The 23,875-nt window shown below is 37.6% G+C and overlaps 1 protein-coding gene and 1 pseudogene across 2 annotated transcripts; one reads left to right on the top strand and one right to left on the bottom strand.

The window, feature by feature from the left end:
* Window positions 1-12,197: 12,197 nt before the first annotated feature.
* Window positions 12,198-14,410, bottom strand: LOC148843378 (L-type lectin-domain containing receptor kinase IX.1 pseudogene; annotated as a pseudogene). The gene has a single exon (XR_016103689.1). The product of XR_016103689.1 is annotated as an L-type lectin-domain containing receptor kinase IX.1 pseudogene (transcript).
* A 4,811-nt stretch (window positions 14,411-19,221) lies between these two features.
* On the top strand, window positions 19,222-22,901 carry LOC148843377 (uncharacterized). The gene is made up of 7 exons (XM_088959406.1): window positions 19,222-20,024; window positions 20,130-20,241; window positions 20,428-20,665; window positions 20,837-20,959; window positions 21,373-21,507; window positions 21,820-22,217; window positions 22,302-22,901. The coding sequence occupies exons 1-7, from the start codon at window positions 19,222-19,224 to the stop codon at window positions 22,899-22,901; spliced, it is 2,409 nt and encodes an 802-aa protein (XP_088815532.1).
* Window positions 22,902-23,875: the final 974 nt, after the last annotated feature.

Here is a 23,875-nt window from a genome sequence, read left to right as displayed (position 1 = left end):
CAAAAACTTATTACGCAGCATGATATCACATTTTAACAGACAGACATAAAAGAAGGTTTTTGTCTGCTGGCATCATCCCAATAGAACTATAGAAGTCAAGTCCAACTCGAAAAGTAAAGATATGTTTTATTATTTAGGTAGAAAGTCCAACTTGGCGTCATCCCTTAGTGTGACCATTGGAATTAGAGTTATAGTTGCAGGTGATGGTGTCCTACAAATAAACTTGGGTTGCTTGTGTTATAAATTTTTTTTTGCTTACTTTAATTTTATGATGTAACATAAAACATGATTATATTGAGAGATATATTGGTATTGGTGAACTTTTATTTCCTCTGAATTCTAAATTTTGAATTCTTAAAATTATCAAAATCCATTTTGACCCCATATATGAGAATTTTTGTTTATATTTTTGGAGGTATCATTGAAAAACAAAAAGGTGGTACTTTTATTAGGACGGAACGAAACAAAGCTCGACTTAAAAATGCTTATTAAAAGTGAATAAAATTTTACTAAGTCAGGCTCTAGGCTTCGTAACTCCAGCCCATGGAATGGTCAACATTCATACATTTACAATTGGAATTTGGAAATTCTTACAAAGTAAAACTTATTTTTATGAAGACATAATAGATGAGCCACAATCAGATAGACAGAAGGAAAACTAGAAAGAAAATTACACAAAATCAATTCGTATTTTCTGCTAACTTTTTCCTCCTCTCCTCTCTACTAATCCACTCAAATTAGGCCATTTGTCCTTATCTGTCCAATCTCCTAATAAATGTCTACAAAGGTTAACCCTCTATTAACTAAATTATTTGTTGGGAGGTTAGACGGATAGAAACAGATGGCCTGATTGGGTTAGTAGAAAGGAAAGGAGGAAAAGGTTAGCAGGAAATCGAAATTGACACACAATTGGCCGTACAACAAATAAAGATTTCAACTTAGCGTGAATTTAAGAGAAATTTCGCAGATAAGATAGTAGAAGAAAACACAACATCAGATGATGAAGTCGAAAGATCATACACATTAAATTGAGGAACACGATAAGTGGTGATGTAGGCATAATTAGCGCAACTAGGATTGCACCACATGGCATCAGCCAGGTGTAATCCTGGCCATACATCTCAATTGCCTCTAACTACTTCAAGGCAAGTTCATCTATAAAAGGAAGTTCCCATCGCAAGGTAATCATACTTTGCTTTCATGCATTAAGAATCCCAAGAGATCTCTCCTTAGCTGTTAAGGATTAAGCTTTGAACCCTCGTCTCAAATCCTTAGCTGTCGGAGTCTCTGCCCCTAGGATAACACCTGGGGCCTCTGACATGTATTCTTCTCCTGCTTATAGGTCAGACCCATTGGCCTCTTACATCAACGAAATTCCCTTGTTGCCCTTGGCCCCAACTTTGACAACAATGATTGGCGCCGTCTGTGGAAATGTTTTAAAGACTTCCCTCTAAGAAATGCTCAGAACTTAGTTACTATAGACCAATTCAAGATGGTCCTCAACAGGCGAGACAACCTAGCCTAAAGATTGGACAAAGTGGGGCATCCGACAGGAGGCCACCTGCATGGCTGCCACCCCGTCAGAAGCCACGGGCAATACAGTTGGCGCTCCACTTATGCGCCACTGGTCCAATGCCAGATTGTTGTGGTTTCTAAGAAGCCCTCCCCTAATCGATGAAGAGAAGAGGGCTGATTCGTGTGGTATAGTGGATGTCTTTTGTGGTCTGATTTCTATGCAATTTCGTGTTGTGAATCAAATCATAAGTCTGTTTCGGATTCTATGGTGGGATTTCATATTGTAGTGTGCTACGGTTTATGGTTTCTTTCAATATGATTCGAAAGGGGAGTTAGGGGAGTGGTCCTCAAACAGTGTGGTGAGTCTTTAGGTAGTCATGGGGTAGGGTTTGTGGTCTAAAGAGTGCACTTTTCAGCAATACTAAGTGTTGAAACCAATGTATTTAGTGTGTGGTGTGGTCTAGTGTGCAGTGTGCCAAATTCAACAATATCAGAATTCAGCTATGGGAGACAGCAGTGGTAAAAGGACTAATGTGATGGTCCCTACTAACTATTTGAATGTTTAAATGACCTCCATTAAAATAAATGGAGAAAATTATGTACCCTGGGCTAAATTTGTAGAAGTTTTTCTTAAGGCAAAGAAGAAGGTGAAATACATAAAGAAAGAAAAACCCTCCACCGATTCTCATGAGTATGATGATTGGGAACAAGAAGATACATAGATTATGACATGGTTATGGAACAGTATGGAACCCAAGATTAGTGTAAACTTCATGTTTCTTGACACTACCAAAGAAGTGTGGGATCATGCTAAGAAGTTGTATTCGGGTCAAAACAATACAACCAGAATATATCAACTGTATTAGAAATACTTTAATCTACAACAGGTTGATCAGAGTCTTGAGGAGTGCTATGCTAGTATGAGAAACATCTGTAATGAATTGAATGTTTATCACCCCCTCACTTCTGATGTTAAATTTCAGCAACAACAAAGAGAACAACTTGATGTAACTCAATTTTTTGTGGGGCTGAAATTTAAGTATGAACCAATGCAGGCCTAGATACTAGGAGGATCAGCTCTCCCTTCTTTAGAAGAAATTGTTTGATCGACATAGGAGGATTTCCATTGGATCTACCGAGAACACTAGTGTTTCCGATAGATCAGCCTTTATAGTATCAAGGGGCCATGGTGTTAAAGGTGGAGCTCGGGGAGCTCAGTCTGGCCATAGTGGTAGCATTGGACCGGTATATGGCTGGAGTGGTGGTGGTGGACCTACTTATAACCATGGTGGTGGTCGTACTGGAGGTAGAGATTCAGGGGGATCCCATGGCCGATGACGTAGTTCGGGTCTGAGGAGGTGTACACACTGTGGTATGGATGGACATCCCATTAATTTTTGCTATGACTTGCATGGTTCACTTTCAACTTGGACCAATCATGCCATGACTAGTGATAGTAGCTTCAGACAGGAGAGTCGTCCAGCTGATCAAATGCTTCCTACATCCACAAATGTTCCCAAGAAGGAGATGATGAGTGTTCCCTGTGATGAGTATGAAAGGTTTGTTCAGGCCACATCTCAGTAGAAAACAATCACTCTCGCACACTCAGGTATGGCTTGTCTAGCATCCAAACCCAATCCCTGGATTATTGACTTTGGAGCCTCCGATCATATGATTGGAACTCTAGGTGCGTTTTCTTCCCTCTCTCATTGCTCAACATCACAATCCGTCACCCTTGCTAATGGCTCCACATCATCCATTTGTGGTGTTGGCAATGTGAACATGACTCCCTTACCTTTATCCTCAATTCTGTATGTTCCTAAGTTTTCGTTTAACCTTATGCCAATTAGTAAGTTAACAAAGTCTCTTAATTGCTCTATTACATTTTACCCTTTTTCATGTGTTTTTCAGGATCTCAAGATGAGGATGAAGATTGGTGGAGGGCATGAAACCGGTGGATTGTATTATCTTGACGGTAGTGGAAAAACGTCAACAACTCTTTAGTCATCTCTCTCTCCTCTCTAGTGGCACTGTCGATTTAATCACCCTTCACTGAAAGTTTTGAAGTCTTTGGTTCCTTCGTTGAGTCATCTTTCTGTTTTAGATTGTGAGTCGTGTCAGTTAGGAAAACATCATGATGTTCCCTTTAGTCCTCGGGTTGATAATCGTATGTCGAGTCATTTTTCTTTGGTTCATTTAGATGCCTGGGGTCCTTATAAAGTAATGCCATACAATGGATATAAATATTTTGTCATTTTTGTTGATGATTATTCAATGATAACATGACCCTATTTAATAGAAGAAATGAGTGAATTGTTTACCATTTCCCAAAAATTTTATACTGAGATCGCAACTAATTTGGTGTTCACATTAAAACTTTTCATTCCAATAATGGTTGTGAATACTTTTCTTCATCAATTTAAGAATACTTGGACCAACATGGCATTATCCATCAAACTTCATGTACATATACCCCATAACAAAATGGAGTGGCTGAGAGAAAGAATCGTCATTTTTTGGAAACAGCTCGATCTCTCATGCCTCACATGAATGTCCCTATCCTTGATGGTCATTCTCCATTCACCACTTTGTTTCCTACCTTGTCTCCGTTTCCTTTTTCTCCTCGGGTTTTTGGGTGTGCATACTTTGTTCATAATCTAGGGCCAAAAAGGGACAAGTTAGATGCATGATCTATTAAGTGCATCTTCCTTGGCTATTCTCGAACTCAAAAAGGGTATAAATGTTATCATCCTAGCTCTCGACGTTCCTTTGTGTGTGTTGATGTTACCTTTTTTGAGTCTACTCCATTTTTCTTGGGGTCTAGTGATGTTTCTTCCTTCTCACCTCCTCCCCTTCCTCTTCCAATTGCAAATTTCATTCCTCTTGTTCCAACTGTGACCAAGTCCTTGCCTCCGGTGCCACCACCTGTTGAACGGCCACCTATCCATCAAGTGTATACACATCGCCCACATGTACCGATTCCTCCTCCACCTCCATCATTGTCGACAGATCTGACAATTGTCCCCACACCAGCCCCACCCCCAGAATCTGACCTTGATCTTCCCATTATTGTGCGGAAAGGCAAACGTAGTTATACCCTTCACCTTATTTCTAATTATGTTTCTCTCACTCACCTTTCTGCTTCCCATCGCCAGTTTATTTCCTTGTTGTCCTCTGTTGTTGTCCGTAAAGATGTTTAGGAAGCCTTTGCCTCTTCCTCCTGGTAAGCAGGCTATCAGTTGTAAGTGGATTTATACTATTAAGTACTTACCTGATGGTAGTGTAGAGCAGTTGAAATCTAGACTAATTACCAAAGGGTACTCCCAAACCTATGGTATTGACTACACAAAGACCTTCTCCCTAGTTGCTAAGATTGGTCCAGTTCGTGTTGTGATCTCTCTTACTACTATGTATGATTGGCCCCTCTATCAGCTTGATATCAAGAATGCTTTCTTGCATGGTGATCTGCTCGAAAAGGTCTATATGGAGCAACCACCAGGGTTTATTGCTCAGGGGGAGGACGGTAAAGTGTGCAGACTAAAGAAGGCCATTTATGGGCTTAAATAGTCTCATCGATCATGGTTTGGTAAGTTCAGTGAGGTGGTAAAGAAGTTTGGTATGAAACAGTGCCAAATTGACCATTTAGTCTTTAGTGATGACTCTCAGGCAAGAAAGATTCTATTGGTGGTGTATGTAGATGATATTGTTATTACCGAAAATAATAAAATGGGCATTGATAGGTTGAAGGCTTTTCTGCAAGAACATTTTTAGACAAAGGATTTTGGTAAATTGAAATATTTCTTGGGGATAGAAGTAGCAAGATCTAAGCATGGTATTAACTTGTGTCAGAGGAAATATGTCATTGATTTGCTAGAAAAAACAGGTTTGTTAGGTGCTAAACCAGTTGAAACACCTATACAAACAAATACTAAGTTGAGCAACGATATGGGTGAAGTGTTTGAAGACCCTAGCAGATACCGATGACTAGTAGGTAAACTGAACTACCTAACCATTACTCGATTAGATATTTCATTTGCGGTTAATGTAGTAAGTCAGTTCATGTAGAATCATCTGGTTCCACATTGGGATGAGGTTCTAAGGATTGTGAGGTATTTAAAGGGGGCTCTTGGTCGTGGTTTGATATACAAGAGTGGTGGAAAACTTAAAATAGAAGGATATACTGATGCTAACTAGGCCGGTTCTTTGTCTGATAGGAGATCTACCACCAGCTATTGCACTTTTCTTAGGGGTAATCTGGTGACATGGAAAAGTAAGAAGTAGACGGTTGTGAAAAGAAGTAATGCAGAGGTAGAATATAGAGCTATGACACATATTACTTGTGAATTATTGTAGTTGAAGAATCTTCTACACGAGATGGGATACACTATTGATACTCCAATGAAACTCTACTGTGACAATCAGGCTACAATTCATATTTCTTCTAATCCAGTGTTTCATGAGAAAACCAAGCATATAGAGGTTGATTGTCACTTTGTAAAAATGTGTTGAGTGGAGTGATAGATACTACATATGTTAACACAGGAACCAGTGGGCAGACTTGTTTAGTAAAGGATTAAGTCGGGGAAGAGTGGACTACATATGTAATAAGATAGGATTATATGATATATATTCCCCAGCTTGAGGGGGAGTGTTAGTGTTGAACATGTAGGGGTATTTCTCTCTTTTTCATAATATAAATAATATAAATCAATTCTGGCCGAATGGAAGAGTGATCTTTTTCTCTCATTCAAACCAGTCCTTTCTCTCCCTTTTTTCTCTTCTCTTATTCTTTCTCTCTCTCTTTCTCTTCCTTCTTCTTGACTATTATCAGCTTAATATGATTCAAGGGCAGCCCGAATTCTGAAGATACTAATATGGAGATTAGAAAGGAGAGAGCAATACTTTCAAAATGAATTGGATGAAAAACCAGAAATCTAGTCGGATACAGTTTTAACATTCAAAACTTCAAGGTTTAAACATTGGTTAGCTTTTCAACAAAAGAGCTGGGACCCAGAAAATTATTTGGATAACCAGTTCACCGGTTGACCTGAGTCTAACAACAATGGGAGAGACAACAATTCGAAGAATATGCTTTGGAATGTGATTATTGCTAGAAGTACTACATTATTGATGAAAATCTTGCTATAAGTTCATAAAAAAGAACCAAGGCCAAGAGAAAGTCCCTTCAAAAGATTCCCTTGTACCCTCACCTAGGAAGTATCACCTAAGCCTAACAAATAGCTCATTTTATTGTTTTGTACATCCAACTGATGGAACAAAATTAATGGGGGCCATGGGGCTTAAAAGGTAATACAAATATCAACAGAAATTAAAGGTTTCCAACGTATGGAATTAAATAAAACTTTGTTTTCTTTAGTAACCTTTTCTTTCAATAAAAAATGATAATATTTGTTAAAAAATAATATATACACACACACTAGCTTCATGGTTTATTTGCACTAAGATAAGAAACTAAAGAATCCATAGCTCTTAAATGAACTCCATATGGACTAAGGTTGATATTTTGTAGTTAGAATTATGAAGGGAAAGTGATGGAGGGAGATTTGGCCCGACCCATTGGCTGTACGACATGTGGAAGCAACTGGGTGACTTGGTAGGAGCGCCAGCCCGGCACGGCAGCGTGCCCACGACCCGAGCTCCCCAAAGAGGAGCCCCGAGCTCCCCCAAGGAGGAGCTCCCAAGCTCCCCCAAGAGGAACCCGCGACCCCAAGAGGAAGAGCTTGAGCTCTCCCTTAAGCCCCGAGCCTTGTGAGGAATGAGAAGGGAAAAAGCCCAAACTGACCCGAGGTGAGTCAGATCGGAATACACTTCTATCCGAGCTCAAGACCTCACCTCACGCACCACTCTGGCACTTCAGCTCCAAAACGCATGATTGAACAACCTTACCTGACACCAAAGAAGCCCGTACTCTGAGGTGGCGTGCCTGACTGATTAGGGGTCTAACACATGACAGCCGCATTCCAATGGCCACCTGCTACCGTCATCTCAAGTCGCAGAGACGGCCCTGATAGGGAAGACAGTGGCGGTTATGTCTGTCCCCGTAGAGGCAATGATGCCCCACCTGGCAAAAGTTTGGAAGCAAGTGCACCAGGGTAGTTATAAAAAGTCCTCTTCCTCCAAGTGTAGAGGTAAGTGAACAAGTCGCACCTTCTGGTCTCCCATCTTCCTTGCCTTCTCAAAAATACTAACCTGAGCTTCGGAGCATCTCCACCGAGTTCCTCCCCCGGAGATCTTCTTTCCCTTCCTGTTTTAGGCATCTCCCGCTCCGTCAGAGGCGAGACTACCAACAGATAGGACCGATCGGATCGTGCTACACCATTTGGCGCTGTCTGTGGGAAACGCTTCTGAAAGCCTCCCTCTAAGCTTTCACAGCACCTCTTTCTCGAAAATCCAGCATCCATAGCTTCTTCAAACAACGTCGGGCGTAGCATGGAGATGGACAACACTAGGGAACAACCCCAGGTCCCTGTGGTATGCATTGGACAGTTCACCATTCCCCTTACAGTGGATGGGATCCCTAGCTTGAACATGCCACGAGCAGTGGCGCCTGTGAGCATTCCCTTTCCCCCATCTGTTGAGATAACCTTTGCTGAACCAACTGTTGTCCCTCTGCCGACCAGGGAGAACCAGCTTGACGATTGGATACAGTGCATGCGGGCCTTGTAAGCCCAAGTACAGCAAATTCAGCAGAACCAACTCTACTAGTAGCAAGCGCTACATCATGCCTCCCAGTATCACTTTTAGCAGCAATTCCCCCAGCTGCCTCAGCCTCAACTTCCTCCCCGGCACCCGGCCCCGAGACAAACTAAACCTGACCACCAAGGAGAAGTGATAGCTATGAAAATAACCCTAGCAAGTGCACTAGTTATCAAGTAGTGAAATACAAACTAAACCTCACCACCAAGGAGAAGTGATAGCAAGTGCACTAGCTATGAAAATAACCCAGTATCTTCTTCAGTGCTCATTCTAAACTACTAATTCACCAAAATGAAATACATACCTTCATTGGACCCTAGCGTTCCTAAGACAAAAGTAGCAGAGAGCATTAAATATATTTATTGATTTTATGCAATCCTGATGAACAAGTAGAACCAGAAGATGTATATGAAACTTACTAGCTCATCCTGTTAATTGAGGTTTAGTAGCACCTGTGGAGTACAGATACAAGACAACAGGTACAACATGCTGTTCAATGGTCCTACTTTTCCTGCAATGAACAATAACCAATTTCAACAAATCAGAACCTAAATGGTGTTCTTATTACAAGAACACTAGTTGATGCCTCCCTAACTAGAATTGATAAAAAGAATTAAAAAAAAAAAGTGCATGATTGTGTGTCCCACTTAATGTGAAATCTTGACATCAATGCCTTCAGATGAAATAACTCATGGCTTAAGTTAACATAGAACAAGACTCTGCTTAAGTTGAAAATGTAAAATTGGGCTTCATTTTTCCATCAAATCATATATGGAACAAGGTCAATATGAGGTAGTATGCAGGTTAAAACATCCAAAACAGTTGAAATGAGACAATGGAGCTTTCAATGCAAGGCAAAAAACAGAAAATTGGCCCAGGTTCACAATACTTACAATGATTGTTATGCACTGCATATGCAACAGCCAGGAAATAAAAGGATTTCCTTTAGTACTACTTTTCTTCAATCCAAATATCCAAAGAAAATAGACAGAAAATATTGATTTTGAGAAGAGACAAAAATTACAAAAATTTTGTAAAAATTTCAGAAAAAATGCAAGAAAATACTCCAAATTTGCAGAAATTGCAAAATAAATGTAAAAAAAAAAATTCTACAAGAAAAAATGCAGAAACACCATTTGTAGAAAAATGCATAAAGAAATTCTATTAAGAAGTGTCTATTAAGTAGGGTCCATCTTGTGTCGTAATAAGTACCACATGGTAAGTATTAACTCCAAATGGGGAGAGGAATCATTGGCTGTACAGGGTCCACCAGCTCTTTGCAACTTAATGATAAAGCATTAAGTTACCATTGAAAGAGCTATAGGCGCATTTTTTCTTCCCTCCAAAAAATAGTTGTGGACTATTGTGTGGTATGGATTGGTCCCTGCCACAAGGTGTGGACCATTCAATACCACACAATAGTCCGCAACTATTTTAAACAGTGGACAAACTGTGTGGACAAGACTAGTCCACACCCATAGTGGTGTTCTGTAGTGTGGTATTGACTGGTCCACATCACAATTTTTTTGTAAAAAGATTTAAGTTATGCTTTCAATTTCAGCATATATGATTTAAATTAGGTAGATTGAAGGTGAAAATTTGAAAACCAACTTAAACATTGACATTTTTTGTAATTTTACTGTTATTGACTTAGTAGCAATGTAGAGAAATGACAGAAGATGTGTAATAGCTGATAAAGATGCATATACAATGATCACAAACGACGAGTAACAACTTAAGCAGATGATACAATCGTTAGTTGGCTGGCTGCTTCTCAATAATGAAGCCCAATTGATTAGATAGATCGGGTTGAATATCTGGCAAACCTCCAATTATTTTGAACTTAGAATTTTCCTTGAATTTTCTTTTTTTTTTTTGTTCTTTTCATCAAATGGATATAGAGTAGTTGACAGAGTAGGATGGCAGTTGGACGGGTATTAAAGATAGACTGGAGTTGGTCGGTTGCTCATAAGGATAAGTTGAGGTAATAAAATATGCAATTCCAAGTTTGTCGGTCTCTCTTCTACTTGTCTTTTTCTCCCCAATCTATTAATTTTCGTCCAAGAGATCAATTTTATTATAATTTGGATCCTCATCTATATATACATTAATTGGTTTGTCCACGTTATCATATTTTTCCTTGCTTCAAATTCTCTTTTCTATTTTTTTTAATTTCACATAATTACCAATTAAATCAATAAATAAATCACATATATTTAATTATTTTTAACAATCATAAAGAAAGAGGGATTTGTTTTTCTAATGTTTAGTCAATTGGCACCACTTTCCCCCACTTCCTCTTAAATTCTCTGTAGTTTCTATTTATCTCCTAAATTATCTCTAACTCCTATTTATCTCTAATTTAGTAAACAGATTCTCTCCTAAACTATCTCTAATTCCTATTTATCCTCCCCCCCCCCCCCACCCACTTTTTATTTATATCTATCTAAAGAAAGTTTCAATTAAAAAAATTCAGAACTATTTAAATATTATAACGAAATTATATAATAACATCATGTTTGGAAGCGTGGGTGCTTTTGAAACCGATTTTCAAGAAAAAACGTCCATTCTTCCAAGACCCGTTTTACACAAAAAATGTTTCTGCCACGTGGGCAGTGAGCAACACAATGTTGTTTGGTATGTAACATTTTACATGTATGTGCTGACAGGTAAGCACCATGTAGGATGTACATCAATCAACCATTGGGGGAAACGGTTCACCAATGCATGAAAAACGTTAAAAGATTTAATAATGTTCATATTATTAAAAATTCAATATTTTTACAAAATTCATCATGAACTTATGTAGTAAATATATAAATTATAATTTAATGAATTATTCAATATAAATGTCATTCAAATAATAAAACTTTAACATTAAAAAATAAAACATTATTTAAATATTTCAATAACTAAAAATCTTAAATAAAAACATTAAAAATAGCTAAGTAATGTAACAAAATATTTAATATTACATAATAACATTAAAATAAATATATTCAAATAATGAAAATTTTTAAATATTTTACATTTTATATAAATATTTAAATAACAAAATATTAAACATGACAAAAATTTAAATAGTTAAAATAAAAAAATTATGTAATAAATTTAAAAATTTCTTAAAGTAGATAAATAATTATAATAGAATTCGTAATGTTCATATTAATAATATTTTAATATTTTACAAAATTAATAATGAATTATGTAATAATAGTACAATTATAAGTTTATGGATTATTAAATTCAATAAATAATTAATATTTTAAAAATTGAAATAACAATATTATTTCAATGACTAAGTAATATTGTAAATAACTAATTTCACTTATATCAATTAATAATTACAGAAAATAACTATCAACAAAGGTATATTTATTAGTAAAAATTTTATAATAATAGTGTATATTCATTATAAATATGCTTTCAATAATTATTTACAAATGTATTTTTATTTTTTTTATTTAATTGAAGATTAAAAATAATTATTGGATATTAAGCATCTATAATTTAACTTTTGAAATTTAATTTTTTGTATTTTTTCTATTTTTGTTATAAGTTTATTTTTAGTAATTATATATATATATATATTGTGGCTTTGTTACTTGCTTAATGAGTTGGATGTTCAATTGCTTACACTGCCTTTGATTTGGTGTGATAATGTCAGTGTTGTTTGCTTCACTAAGGCAGTCGATATGTTTCATCCTTGTCTCTTTGCATCTATGTTGATAACACTTATCTATTGTATTCTAGTATTCTATTATAACACTTACAAGAGCCATGCATTATAAATACAACAGCCAAATAAACGTCTAACTCACTGGGTTTTCTCATATTCTTATTGTCATTATACCAGATGATGTTTAAAACAACATTTGAATATGTCAATTGTCACGTAAGTAAGCACAAAATACAAGCCATTTATTTTTTCAGATAAAGAGCATGTATACACTCGGGGAGGAAAACAATAGAAAAAAAAAAGACAACTTACATTGTTTTATTCCAAAACCACATACATGCACCCAAGGAAAATAAAAGAAATAAACCGATTGAAAACATACAACATAGGGTTCCAACTTAGCGTGGATACAAGATTGATGTAGTGGAAATATCAGCAAAAGAATAATTATTAGCAGATGGTGGATTCGAGACATTATGCATATCCAGTGTAGCCGCATAATTGGTAGGCACAGGCATCTTAGGTGGGAGAGTGGGTAGTGGAGCTTCAAAACTAAGAACCAGCATCACTTGCTTTATGGAGGGTCGGAGGTTGGAATCTGGATGAGTACACCATAGCCCAACAACCATCAAACACTTCAATTGCTTTTCATCAAAACCCATATTTGTAAGTCTAGGATCTATTCCTTCAACAAGCATTTCTCTTCCGTAGAGCTCCCATACCCAATCTATCAACCTTACCTTATTTGTTTCTAGCCATGGTTCAATAGGCCGCCTTCCACAAGCAATTTCCAAAGCAACAATTCCAAAGCTGTACACATCTGACTCCTTGCTAGATTTCCCAGTTGCAACACATTCGGGAGCCATGTAACCCATGGTGCCAGCTAACACAGTTGTTTGTGCTCGTTGGCCATGGTCTACAAGTCTAGCTAACCCAAAATCTCCAAGTTTTGCATTGAAGTTTGCATCTAACATCACATTACTGGATTTAATATCTCTATGTACGATGCATTGTTCCCACTCTTCATGCAAATAAAACAACGCAGAGGCCAGTCCAAGAGCTATCTTGTATCTTACCTCCCATCCCAATGGTTCCTTCTGTCCAAACAGATGGGAATCAAGACTCCCGTTGGGCATGAACTCGTATACGAGGAGCAGCTCCTTTCGTTGGTGGCACCAACCCACAAGTTGGACTAAGTTTTTGTGCCGTACTTGACTAATGATCTTCACCTCGGACATGTATTCCTTTATCCCTTGTTTAGACCTTTGAGAGATCCTCTAGACTGCAATTTCCATATTTAGATCACTCAGAAAACCTTTATAAACCCCTCCGAACCCTCCCTCTCCAAGCTTTCGGCCCTCTGCAAAGTTATTTGTTGCACGAACCAACTCACCATACAAGAACCTTTTTGGTCCGATTCCCCTTTCAAATTCTTCATTAATGGAATTGCCAAAGACCATATCTTCCTCCTCTTCTTCTTCTTCTCTTTGCCTTTTCCTCTTGATCCACAGGATGAAAGAAATCACACCCAAGCCACTCATACTTGCCCCAACAACCACTCCAACCACCATTTTTGTCTTCCAATTCGTTCCCCCACTCGAATCAGACGACTCTACTTGTAAACTCGAATAAAAATACCAGGAGCGAACCACATGAAGCTCACCTGTTCGACCTGTGGAACCAGAGAACCCAACCATAACCCATTCCGGTAGGTAATTCTTCAGATCAACTTTAAAAGAGAGGCTAGAAGTTGGATTGTCAGCGTAGGTCCAGGAAACACTCAAGTTTTTTGTACTAGAGTTATAGCTAATATTAGCTATAGTCATTTTCCCATCCTCGAAGCTAGTACTAGTCCAGTTAGCAGTTGCTACTGATCTAGCTGAGTTGATGTCAATACCTACATGATAGGGTATAAAGCTCCAATTGTCTTCTGAGGGTACTGGGTCCCATTCATTTCCATAAGTATCAAACTCCACGGCAACAACTTGATTTTCTAAAGGGTCGAGTTCGCTGTATTGTTTAAAAATACCCATATTGCAGCATGTAGAAGGCAAGGCGGAACCATTGGGAGAGAGGAAGAAGGCCATTCCATCAGCATATCTTTCGTCATTTAATGAATCAATGTAAAAAGAGAATTGAGTGGTGAAGTCTGTGAGCGTTCCTGTTTCCTTGTTCCAGAGACGCACCGGGTCTCTGTATGTAGCTCGGCCACTACTCCATTCGATTTCGTTGAGTTGGATGTCTTGGCTGGCTGAGATCTTTGCATCGCGTTCCAAGTTTATTGAATCTCGTGCTTTATCATCGAAGCTGGAAAAGTTAAAGGAAATTGGATTTGAAAAGGGGATTAGCAACATGAAGAAGATGAAGATCTGAAACAGAGCAGAAGAAATTTCCGAGAATTGGAGACACAAGTTTCTTGAATAGGGGAGAGCCATATTGTTGAGAAAGAGCTTTTTGCAGCTCTGTTATACATATTAGTTTACATATATATAACCTTTTTTTGGTGAAATGTTCACATATATTAGCTCTGTTACATAAAATATACTCGTATCATTGGGCCACTGTGTGTATAAACTATATTTTAAAATGCAGTTGAATATATCAGCTACTCACTTCAAAAAAAAAAAATCCCTTTGGAATTTGGTGGTTTTTTATTATAAATACAGCTTTACTCTCCTAGCTCCAAAACCCCTCCTAGTTCTCTCTCTCTCTCTCTCTCTCTTTTAATCTACATCATTTTTTAAACATCGATCAAGAGAAAAATAATCTATACATTCTCCAATGAGTCTTGGGATAAGAGATAATTAAATGCTTCTTTTATTTTTCTTTATTCTATTTTGGAAATTTGTCTAAAATTCACCATAACTTTTCAGCATTTCTCTTAAACGCAGTGACTTTTTTAAAGTTTATTTAAAATGTATTAAATGATAGATTTTGAAAAACTATTAAAAAATTGTGTATTTTTCATTATAAATTATAGAAAATTATTAAAGATAAATTAATATAATGTTGGAAAAAGGATATTACTGATTAGTATACATTAGATATAAAAAAGTAAAAATATAGAAAATACAAAATATTTGTTCTCTGATTGTCTGTTTTACTTTTATTTCTATTTTTGTTATCTTGATTTCTTTTTGCTTTATTTTTTGTTATCATGTTTTAAAAGTTCGCATACTGAATTATCGCATTTTATAGTTTGGGAACCAAAGTGAAAATAAACCCAATATACAAGGTACTAATCGGGAATTTTCCCTTGATCATATTAGACTTGGATGTTAAAACTTGTATCTGTTTTGTAATTGAAACCAATGCTGATTTGACCCATTCAATATAATAAAAATCAAAGTCCGATTACATGTAGTCATTGTAATGTAATGAAATATATATATATAACAATGTTATATATAATATTTTTTATCTTTTATTGATAGTAAAGCGGGGCTGGACTACATCTAAATCGGACCCACCCAATTTCTGCCCTAATCATGGTGTTTTATATTTTATTATTAATTTCATCAATTTGCTTAAGAATTAAATATATACGGTTTCAAAAATTAATTACATGTATTTTTTTAAGGTGGCCAACATGAAGCTCTCTTAGTAGGTATTGTTTGGGTTGGATGCCGTTTTTTAGAAAACGGTGTCACATCAGCGTTATATCAGAAATTCATTTTTTGAGAAACGCCTACTATTTGGTAAGCTATTTTTCCAAAAAATGTTTTTTTCAGATAACACATTGGAAATTAAGAAAATCTAAGAAAATGTTTTTTTTTTTTGAAAAAATAATATGCTTGTGCAGCACCATTTTCTGAGAAAACGTCTCTCAGGAAACAGCATCGATCCCAAAAACCGCCTTAATAAAACGTTTAGGGCTGTTTATAGTTATGATAATTTTTCCTGTAATTTCAAATTTACCCTTTGAATCTGAAAATACTGTTCATCTTCTTCAAACCTCTGAACCGAAAGCCTAGACTATTTCAATTTTCAAATGCTGATTCTGAACCAAATACCTGTTTCTTTCTATTGCAAATGTTGTTTCTGGACCAAATACCAGTTTCACTGGCTGATCTAGCGATCCAACTGTCCATGTGACGAAGAAAGAAAGAAGGCCAAGAAGTTGATAAAGAATGTAGAAGAGTTGAGTCGTCCCAGAGAGACATATATAGTTCATGCAGATGCAGTCTTAACTTGTTTGAAGTTTCTAACGCTTGCGTTTGCTGATGGAACTGTTCAAGAGTACTATTTGCTTCCAAGAAGTATGCCAAACACTAGAGACATCTTGGTGAAACTACAGCTCGGTGTTGGATTCTTGTCATCCCTTTTGTTCACCATCTTGCCCTGACCGAAGCCGTACTCACTGAACCCAAAACATTGCTTGAGAAGTCTGAACAACCACCACAATTAATGGAGGGTAGAAAAACTGAAAAAGAACTTGGGCTACGGGTAAAGCAACAACTAGTATAATATTTCCCTACAATCAATTGGGGCTTCGGATTAGCATGAACACTTTGAAACATTTGATAATGTTTTTTCTTTTTTTTTTACATTGCTTGTAACTTGTAAATGATAGAAATGGATGAAAGTCGTTAATGGTATGGTCTAATTTGTTGGGAACAAGAGGATCATTACTTCATTGATAAGGGTTGTTATCTATTGGTCATTTCTCGTCATATGAAAATCAGAAATTGAGAGTGGTGCATTTAGGCTATGTTTGGTTTGAAGGAAATTAAAAATCCTTTCCATACTTTTTCCTTCATATCAAACACAGCCTTAGTGTTGATCCAGAGCCCCTGAACTTCATTTTCTTACTTAAGACTGCTCATACCAGTAGATGCCGTAGGAACTTCATGTGGGGCACTGCATGGTTTACGTGAAACCCACTTACCAGGTAGTAGGGACATAGAGATGTGCATAATTTTTTTATAATTCTTTTATTTTCTATGTTTGTCCTTTATTTTTATCTATGTTTTGAGTTTTAAATTTTTGGGTGGTTCTAAAATTTCTACCCCATTTCATAATCAACTATAAAAATAATTCTTGTTTATGATAAATGTATAATATTTGAGACATATCATTTTTTTATGATTTTTTTGTATTTTTTATTTTTATTATTTAATTTTGATATCATTGGTTGACCCATTTTATCCACACATTTGGACCTTTGACCCGCCATTTAGATGGAAATAAGTATTGTTTTCAAAAGTTAGCTTTATTTATTTTTTGTTACATTTTCATCATTGATAAAAGTAATAATCATTTATTACAATTATTTCTGTGATTACAATAAAAAGAGACCAAATTCAAATAGTCAAGAAAATAATCCAAAAGCCATGGGGAGATATTCCTACTTTTTATAATAGTATAGATGGATGGATAGATAAATGATTTGATGTCTATCTATACTAAGGGCAAATTGTCAAAAACAGTAGAGATATATTTAGTCAATTTCCTAAACCTTAAGGGCAGTTTAAAAAATTTGCCCTTTATTAATTTGCTGTATTTAATACTTAGCCCTACATCTGTGTTCATAGCAGATTTCAAGTCAATTCTAGACCATTCAGGCCATATATATTTTGGGGCTACCTAATATTAATATTAATATATAAAAGGTTGGACCTTGATACCAGAAAATCTTGTAATAATAAATAAACCAATATCATAAAAGTGGTAATCAATCAGCTGTTTTATTTATTAATTAATTAATTTATTTATTTATTTAATTCACCCAGAGATGTAGGGGCTTTGATTATCATGTCTTTCCAAAAAATCATCTGCCAAAAGTGTCCCAACTAAATGGGGCCGGCAACATGAATCATGTTTTGCCTTTCTATTTAATACCATTTATCCATTGTTTGCCCTAGCATTAGTACAAGACAAATCAGGATCTATGTCATTATTCATTAGAGTTTAGGGTCTGTTTGGTTTCTAGTCAGAATCAGAATCGGAATGGTCAATTCCCATAGTTTGTTTGGTTCAGACAGAAATGGGAATGGGAATTAAAATCAGCAGGAATGAGATTTCATTCCCAAAAAAGGGGCAGGGAATAGTCATTCTTTCAAATGGGAGAATGCCATTCCAACAAAAATGGGAATGAGATTCTGATTCCGCCCAACCAAACAGTTGGAATCGAAATAGCCTATTTCAATTCTGATTCCAAACCCCTATTCCAGCAAACCAAACGAACCCTTAATGTAAGACAAACTCGGACTGATAGAGTTTTTAATATGCCGTTCAATTGCTGCATCCGTTTATTATGAGACCTGTTTAATAAATTAATGCATCTTTCTATTATTAACCCACTACAATAAAGTTGCTTTTTTAAAGCCCAATAAAGCACAAAGCAGTCGCGTTTGATAAAAGATGACATCTGCAAGATACAAAGCTTTTCCAAGATAATTTCGATTCAAAGATCAGCCACAAACAAAATATCTACAATACCCTCCATATTCACCCCCCAATCATTCCTGTGACTTTTTAGGTTATGTTTGGTTTGAAGGAAAAAGTAGGGAAAGGAAGAAAAAGATATGAAAACTTATATGTATATTTGTAAAGGTTTTCTCTGACTTTCTCTTCCTTTCCCTATTTTTTTTCCTTCAAACCAAACACAATCTTAATTTTAAACCACCAAACGTGATACACGATCTAACATCCAACCTGATTATATTATTATATTATTGGACTTTGGATACGATAGTACTTGCTTCTGTCCAGTAATCCGATCCAATGCTGATTTGACCCATCAATATGTAATGTGATGAAGTATATTAATAGTAAAGCAAGCAGAACCGAACTAAATCCGAATCCGACCCGATTGCTACCTTAATCATGGCAGGCCTTATATATTTTATTATTAATTTCACCAATTTGTTTAACCCTATCTTTCCATGAAATTGGAGGATATGTTGACCTCTGAGTTTGGCAAGTCAAGGAAAAGAGAAATAACCACCTCCTACATGGCGACTGGCGAGTCTAGAAAGAAAGAACACAAGAAAAAGAAGTGTTATCTTTTAATGTGTTATCTCACACTCCATGAAAAGATGTCTTTGAGTTCTTGACTTCACCATTTCTTCCTCTTCAGGACTTCTCTATATAAACGCCTTATTGTGTTGAACAACTCAACTTCTGCACATCAACTCATTCAAAATTGCCACCCTCCCACTAAAAATGCCCATACCCATTTGTACTATCCACTTCCGCTTCCAGATTCACTACTCAGAACCTTGCAAATATCAAAATTAACCATTCTCTCTCTCTCTAGATCTCTTTCTCTCACAGAGGTTATCTTTGTTATTTTATACATATAAAACATGGCAAATGCTCCAAAGAAGGATGAGAAAGGGATTAATCCAGCAGAAAGCCCAGAAAACTCGATGCTAGTTTCCTGGATCCTCAACACGAAAAAACCGAGCCTGCGTTCTACGATCACGTATATGGAGGACATGAAGGATCTATGGGATGACATCAAAGAACGGTTTTCAGTAGGCAATGGGCCAAGAGTTCAGCAACTCAAGGCAGATCTCGCGAACAGCAAACAGGCCAGTCTCCCAATCGTGACATATTATGGCAAACTGAAACAAATCTGGGAAGAACTTGCTAATTACGAGCAAATTCCGACATGCATTTGTGCAGGCTACAACTGTAATATTGCTGCAAAGCTGGAGAAGAGACGAGAAGAAGAAAGAGTCCATCAGTTTCTAATGGGCTTAGATGACACAGTATATGGAACAGTGCGTTCCAATATTCTGGGCACTGATCCGCTGCCAAACTTGAACAAAGCCTATGCCATGGTGATACAAGAGGAGCGGCTGAGAACCGTGACCCGTGGCAAAGAAGAAAAAAGAGAGGCGATGAGCTTTGCTGCACAAGCACAAGGTGGCACAAAAAGAACGGGACACGACACAAAAGAGAAATATGGAGTGTGCACAAACTGCGGACGAATAGGACATGAGGCTGAGAGTTGCTTTCAACTCATTGGCTACCCGGACTGGTGGGGGGACCGGCCGAGATCTAATGGAAGTGGGAAAGCTCGAGGCCGAGGAACACAAGGCAAAACTGGTCGTGGACATGGAAGCGTACAGAGAGCAAATGTTGCGCAAATGGTAGGGCAAACGTTTGAACCAATCCATGCGACAAAAGAAGATCGTACATCATTCGGTGGATTGACTAATGAATAGTGGTCCACTTTTCTTAATCTCTTGAATTCTTGCAAACCCAGCACAAGTGAGAAGTTGACAGGTATGAATTGGATAATTGATACAGGAGCCTCACACCATATGACTGGGAACTTGGATCACTTGCATGATACCGAGACCGTGACTGGTTGTCAGGTTGGATTGCCCGATGGAAAGCATGTCATGGCAATAAAGAAAGGGACCGCCATTTTAAATAAACACATGAATCTTACTAATGTGCTTTATGTTCCTCATTTGAATTGTAACCTGATATCTGTGTCGCAATTATTAGAGGAATCGAATTGTAATATCCAATTCACTAATAAGTTTTGTGTTATACAGGACTGCACTTCGGTGATGGTGATTGGTGCGGGTGAACTACGTGGAGGGCTCTACTGCTTCAAAAGTGCGTACTCAAGCAAGGTTCATAAAGCAGAGGTCGAAGCTTCATACGAGTTATGGCACAAGAGAATGGGTCATCCTTCCGAGAAAGTAATTAAACTTCTTCCTAATTTGAACATTAGATGTGGTAGTGGAAATCGGATTTGTGGTGTTTGTTCAAAAGCCAAACAGACAAGAGGTACGTTTGATTCTAGTGAAAATAATGCTAAAGGGACTTTCGATTTGATTCATTGTGATTTATGGGGTCCGTAATCTGTACGGGCGTCTCGTGGTGCCTCGTATTTTTTTACTATTGTTGACGATTTCTCGTGAGCTGTTTGGATTTTCTTACTTAATGACAAAAGTGAAGTGGGCAAAACGCTGCGGAACTTCTTCACTATGGTTAAACGCCAATATGAAAAATTGGTGAAGATAGTTAGAAGCGATAATGATACTGAATTTACTTGCTTGAAGGAATATTTTTCTGAGCAAGGTATAATACATCAGACCTCATGTGTTGAAACACCGCAACAGAATGGACGTGTCGAGAGAAAGCATAGACATATATTGAATGTTGCCAAAGCCCTTAGATTTCAGGCTAATCTCCCTATTGAGTTTTGGGGAGAGTGTGTTATGACGGCCGATTATCTGATCAACAGGACCCCTCCACTTTCCTTTTGGGAAAATCACCGTATGAGATGTTGTATGGGCAGAAACCAAGCTACAAACATATACGAACGTTTGGGTGTTTGTGTTATGCGCGAAGCCTAAATCGTACCAGGGATAAGTTTGCCAGTAGAGCCAGACGTCGTGTCTTTGTGGGATACCCCTTTGGGAAGAAGGGGTGGAGAGTTTATGACTTAGAAACCAATGAATATTTTGTTTCCAGGGATGTGGTGTTTTCAGAAACTGAGTTTCCCTATGCTATTGAAGAAAAACAAGTCGAACACGGACACAATGATGGTAATCTTGAATATAACCAGGTGGAGACTGAAGTGTATGACGAGGAAGATAGTGAAGAGAGGGAGAACAAAGCGACAGGTGTGAAAATAATGAAGGGGAGCATGATGTAAGGGGGGGGGGCTCTGTGGAAGAAACAAATGCAGGGAATGAGCAACTTGGACGAGGCCATAGAATGAAGCATCCTTCCAGTCGTCTCAAGGACTACGTCATACACACCACATGGTGTTTCAACAACAGTCTGAGCCCCTCTTGCCAGTTCACCTCAGTGATCTCACTCCTCAGGTACTCCCTATCCTATAACACAGTATGTGAATTGTGATAAATTTTCTTTGCGACACCGCTCTTTCTTAGCAGCTATCACAGCTAGTCATGAGCCCTAGAGTTATTCAGAGGCTGTCAAGGACTCTCGTTGGAGAGAGGCAATGAGAAAGGAAATTGAAGCTTTAGAAAACAATAGAACCTGGACAGTGGTGGACTTGCCGCCAGGGAAGAAGGCTCTCGGAAGTAAATGGGTCTACAAGATAAAGTACAACTCGGATGGCACAATAGAGCGGTACAAGGCGTGTTTGGTGATCTTCAGAAACAAACAGGTTGAAGGGATTGACTACAATGAAACGTTTGCGCCTGTGGCAAAGATGGTTACAGTTCGGACATTCCTTGCAGTTGTTGCGGCTAGAAACTGGGAACTACATCAGATGGACATGCAGAACGCATTTCTCCATAGAGATTTGCAAGAAGAAGTGTATATGAAGATGCCTCCTGGATTTGCTTCAAGACTACCTGGAAAGGTGTGCAAGCTGCACAAGTCACTTTATGGTTTGAAACAGGCCCCTCGTTGCTAGTTTGCTAAACTCACGACAGCCTTGAAACAGTATGGCTTTACCCAGTCACAATCTGATTACTCATTGTTTATGCTTCGACGGAAGCACAAACAGTTAAATATTTTGGTTTATGTGGACGATCTTGTCATCTCCGAAAATAACGACAATGCCATTTTGAGATTCAAGAAGTATCTCAGCCAATGCTTCCACATGAAGGACTTGAGAACTTTGAAATACTTTTTAGGAATGGAGGTCGCCAGAAACCAGAAAGGTATTTTTCTTTGTCAGCGGAAGTACGCGTTGGATATCATATCAGAAACTGGTTTGTTAGGCGCTAAGCCAGCTGGACTTCCCCTAGAACAAAATCATAAACTAGCTCTGGCAGATGATCCTCTGATGATAAAGCCGGAGAGTTACAGGAGGCTAGTGGGTCGTTTAATTTACTTGACCATTACCCATCCTGAATTGTCCTATTGTGTGCATGTGCTCACTCAATTTATGCAGAACCCCCCTGAAGAACACTGGGAGACGGCTTTGCGTGTGGTGCGATATTTGAAAGGTGACCCGGGACAGGGAATTTTCCTTCCAGTTGACAGTGTGATCTTCGATTGTATGCCTACTGTGACTCTGACTGGGCCAGGTGTCCACTGACACGACGCTCTCTCATAGGATACTTTGTTTTATTGGGCCAAGCGCCTATATCGTGGAAGACAAAGAAGCAACTTACAGTGTCCAGATCATCAGCTGAGGCAGAATACAGGTCTATGGCAACAGCTGCATGTGAATTGAAATGGTTAAAAGGGTTGTTGCATTCAATAGGAGTTGATCATCCTGACCCTATGCGGTTATACTGTGATAGTCAAGCAGCCTTGCATATCATTGCGAATCCGGTCTTCCAGGGGAGGACTAAACACGGTGAAGTAGATTGTCACTTTGTCTGCAGTGAAATCCAGAATGGGAATATACGACCTTCCTACGTCCGGACTTCAGAGCAACTTGCCGATATGTTTACAAAGGCCAGCAGGCAACAATTCGAACATCTTCTTGCCAAGTTGGGCATTTCCCATTTATATGCTCCAACTTGAGAGGGGGTATTAAGCGAGCAAGCAAGCCTTATCTTAGAATCGCCTTATCCTCTGTAAACCTTATCATTATCTCTTGTATGTTTTAGTTGTTCTTGGTTTTGTTTTCATTATTCTTTTAGGATACTGTAATTACATTTCTAGCGGTGAGCCGAACTCTACTCTGTATATAAATTCCTTTTAGTTTCATATATATGTTTGCTCAATATCAGATTCATATATATGTTTGCTCAAACTAGTGAAAGTGCGCGTGTGATTTTGTTATTCTAAATGGACATTAGTTGTAGTGGTCATGAATTATATTTTCCTTATTAAACAAACATGAAGATCATAGGGGAAATAGATAATTAACTGTTCCTCCCTGTCATATTGAGTAGATGAGGAGATTTCTTCTACATCTTTTTACACACTTTGGAGGCAGATATCACATACATCAATAAGCCAAAAAGATAAAAGTGAATTATCAACTAATGACTGTGCAGCTTCATCATTTCACTTGTAAGTGTCTATCAACTAACTCCATGGCTTTTGAATTTTCTTGGT

The sequence above is a fragment of the Nelumbo lutea genome, chromosome 8, assembly GCF_056320005.1.
Source record: "Nelumbo lutea isolate HS-2025 chromosome 8, American lotus-T2T, whole genome shotgun sequence".
Lineage (NCBI taxonomy): Eukaryota > Viridiplantae > Streptophyta > Magnoliopsida > Proteales > Nelumbonaceae > Nelumbo > Nelumbo lutea.
This window is presented reverse-complemented; position numbering and strand designations above follow the sequence as displayed.

What these genes read in the sequence shown, in the direction of transcription:
- LOC148843377 (XM_088959406.1), top strand. Translation starts at nt 19,222, where the DNA reads ATGGCAAATGCTCCAAAGAAGGATGAGAAAGGGATTAATCCAGCAGAA. An exon ending in AGACCGTGACTGGTTGTCAG is followed by an intron (nt 20,242 to 20,427) that starts GTTGGATTGCCC and finishes TGTGTTATACAG; the next exon opens with GACTGCACTTCGGTGATGGT. An exon ending in GAGGGAGAACAAAGCGACAG is followed by an intron (nt 21,508 to 21,819) that starts GTGTGAAAATAA and finishes AGAGTTATTCAG; the next exon opens with AGGCTGTCAAGGACTCTCGT.